The sequence below is a fragment of the Frankliniella occidentalis genome, unplaced genomic scaffold, assembly GCF_000697945.3.
Source record: "Frankliniella occidentalis isolate FOCC.00 unplaced genomic scaffold, Focc_3.1 Scaffold23, whole genome shotgun sequence".
NCBI lineage: Eukaryota > Metazoa > Arthropoda > Insecta > Thysanoptera > Thripidae > Frankliniella > Frankliniella occidentalis.
The window spans coordinates 1,157,270-1,159,362 of record NW_026267153.1 but is presented as its reverse complement, the minus strand read 5'-3'; the positions used below and the strand labels follow the sequence as shown (position 1 = coordinate 1,159,362).

General features: G+C 66.7%; 1 protein-coding gene across 1 annotated transcript in view; it reads right to left on the bottom strand.

The window, feature by feature from the left end:
• LOC127748975 (G-protein coupled receptor Mth2-like) overlaps positions 1–1,259 on the bottom strand; it is a gene marked incomplete at its 5' end in the record, with an annotated part of 3,458 nt that extends 2,199 nt beyond the window's left edge. The window contains 3 exons of the mRNA XM_052265085.1: positions 6–275; positions 363–486; positions 778–1,259. Of these exons, the coding sequence (XP_052121045.1) occupies positions 6–275; positions 363–486; positions 778–1,259 (876 nt within the window). The remainder of the gene's footprint in view (positions 1–5; positions 276–362; positions 487–777) is intronic.
• Between the last annotated feature and the right edge of the window lie 834 nt (positions 1,260–2,093).

Below are 2,093 nucleotides of genomic sequence, written 5' to 3'. Positions count from 1 at the left end.
GGGGCAGGGGCGGTTGAATCTGCCCCAGCGGGAGTAGTTGCAGGGTCCTGGCGGCCGGGAGGGAAGTCCACATCGGGCGAGGCCGGGACGACCGCGCCCGGCCCCGTGGATGCCCTGCTGCTGCCGTTGCAGCAGGTCGTGGTCGTGCCGTTGCCCGTCGCCGTCAGCCTCGACGTCTTGGTGGCGTAGCTGCTCGTGTTCTGGGTGATCCCCTTGCGGAGCACGATCCGCCGCACCCGGCCGGTGCCCACGAACATGATGAAGACGAGAATGCCCTGCGGGAAGACGGGGTTAGGGACGTGTGCTGCACACTGTAGCATAAAGTGACTTTGTGCCGCCGAGGTCCGGCGCGGGCCGCTCACCTGCAGAGAGTTGGTGACGTCGGAGAGCAGCCAAAGGTAGCTGGGGTCCGGGAAAAGCATGGACATGATCTCGGCGATCCAGTTGACACCCATGATGAGGAACAGCTTGAGATATACGTTGTACCTGGAAACCAAGGCTGCACCGTTAGCTTGCTTTTTGTTTGTATAGCTGCTGTCCACCGCCAGCCCTCTCACTCAGTCCAGTCGAAGGTTGGCAACTAAAGCCGCGGGCCTCCGAAGCCGACTGCGACGTGGCTGTCGAAAAAATGGCGGGCTCCTGTCGTCTGATTCAGAAGATCGTTCAAGAGGGGCTTTCCTATACCTCCCGTATAGCTCCGTCCTTGTTGCACTTATGGGGCAGGTATAGGAGAGCCCCTCTTGAACGATCTTCTGAATCAGACGACTGGGGACTTACCTCTGGCGCTCATCGTTGTGCCGCTGGCTCTCGGCGCTCTTGAGCACGCTCGTCTCCCGCCGCAGCTGCAGGATGCGCACGGCCGTGTGCAGGAACAGGCACATGTTGACGAGCAGCAGCACGGCGACCGGCCCGTAGAAGTAGGCGTACTTGGCCTCGTCCGTGCCGAAGTAGCAGTGGTCCTCGCCCATGGCGGGGCTGATGAGGCGCAGGCGGCCGGCGTACAGGTGCGCGAACACCGTCACGACCAGGATGAGCAGCGGGCAGCCCCACGCGTACAGCGAGTACAGCAGGAAGCGGCGCAGCTCGCGCCCCGAGCCCGAGGGGCGGTGCGAGCCGCGGAAGCCGCTGCGGACAGGACAGACGAGACAGCAGTTAGTGGCAGCGTGCGCGCCCCGGGAGGTAGGAAGAGCGCTGCCGATATCGGCGACGGCGCCGCCGCAGCCGGGTGCTTGGGGGTTCGGGTCGGGGGTCTCGTACCCGTGCTCAGTTTATCGGCCTCCCCCCCCCCCGGCCGCCACAGGGACCCTCTAAACCTGCCCCCTCAAAGGCCGTCCTGTGCAGCGGTAACGAGAGGCCCTGTGGCCCCGTGACGAGGCGTCGTCATCTGTTCCCTTCTCCTCGTGCGCGCCGGGGCCCGGCGGGGCGCCGGAAGGAGGAAGAGTGGAACGACACCCCCCGCCCGCGTTCTTATTGTCGCGAGGCGAGGGTCGCTCCACGCCACGGTGGTAGGCCCGCGGGAGGGGCCCTTAGCCGCCCTTAGCGCTGCGGCGGGGCCTAGGCGGGGCGGGGCGCGTAACAAGCGGAGCGATCCATCTCACCGGGCCACGGCACTGTCATGAGGTATCACCGGCCATTACGGTGATAGCGTCCCCCCCCCCCCCGCTCGTCCACATCCACCCCTCTCACACACCTGCACGACACACCATCCCACGGTATGTACGTGTGAGTGTGTGTCACGTAGCAGCCATCGCACACGCAAGTACGCGGCGGCAGTAACCACCCGGCACTTGTCTACCCGACGCCGAGTGCCGCGAGAGGCGCCTTGCAGCCTCCGGGTCGGCCAGCCGCCTCGCAGGAGAGCGCGCGCGTTGCCTACTCTCCACTTGTCTACCCGACGCCGAGTGCCGCGAGAGGCGCCTTGCAGCCTCCGGGTCGGCCAGCCGCCTCGCAGGAGAGCGCGCGCGTTGCCTACTCTCCGGGCGCTCCAACCCGCCTTGCAGCCTCCGTGTCGGCCGTCCGCCGCACAGGGGAGCGCGCGCGTTGCCTACTCCCCGGGCGCTCCAACCCGCCTTGCAGCCTCCGGGTCGGCCGGC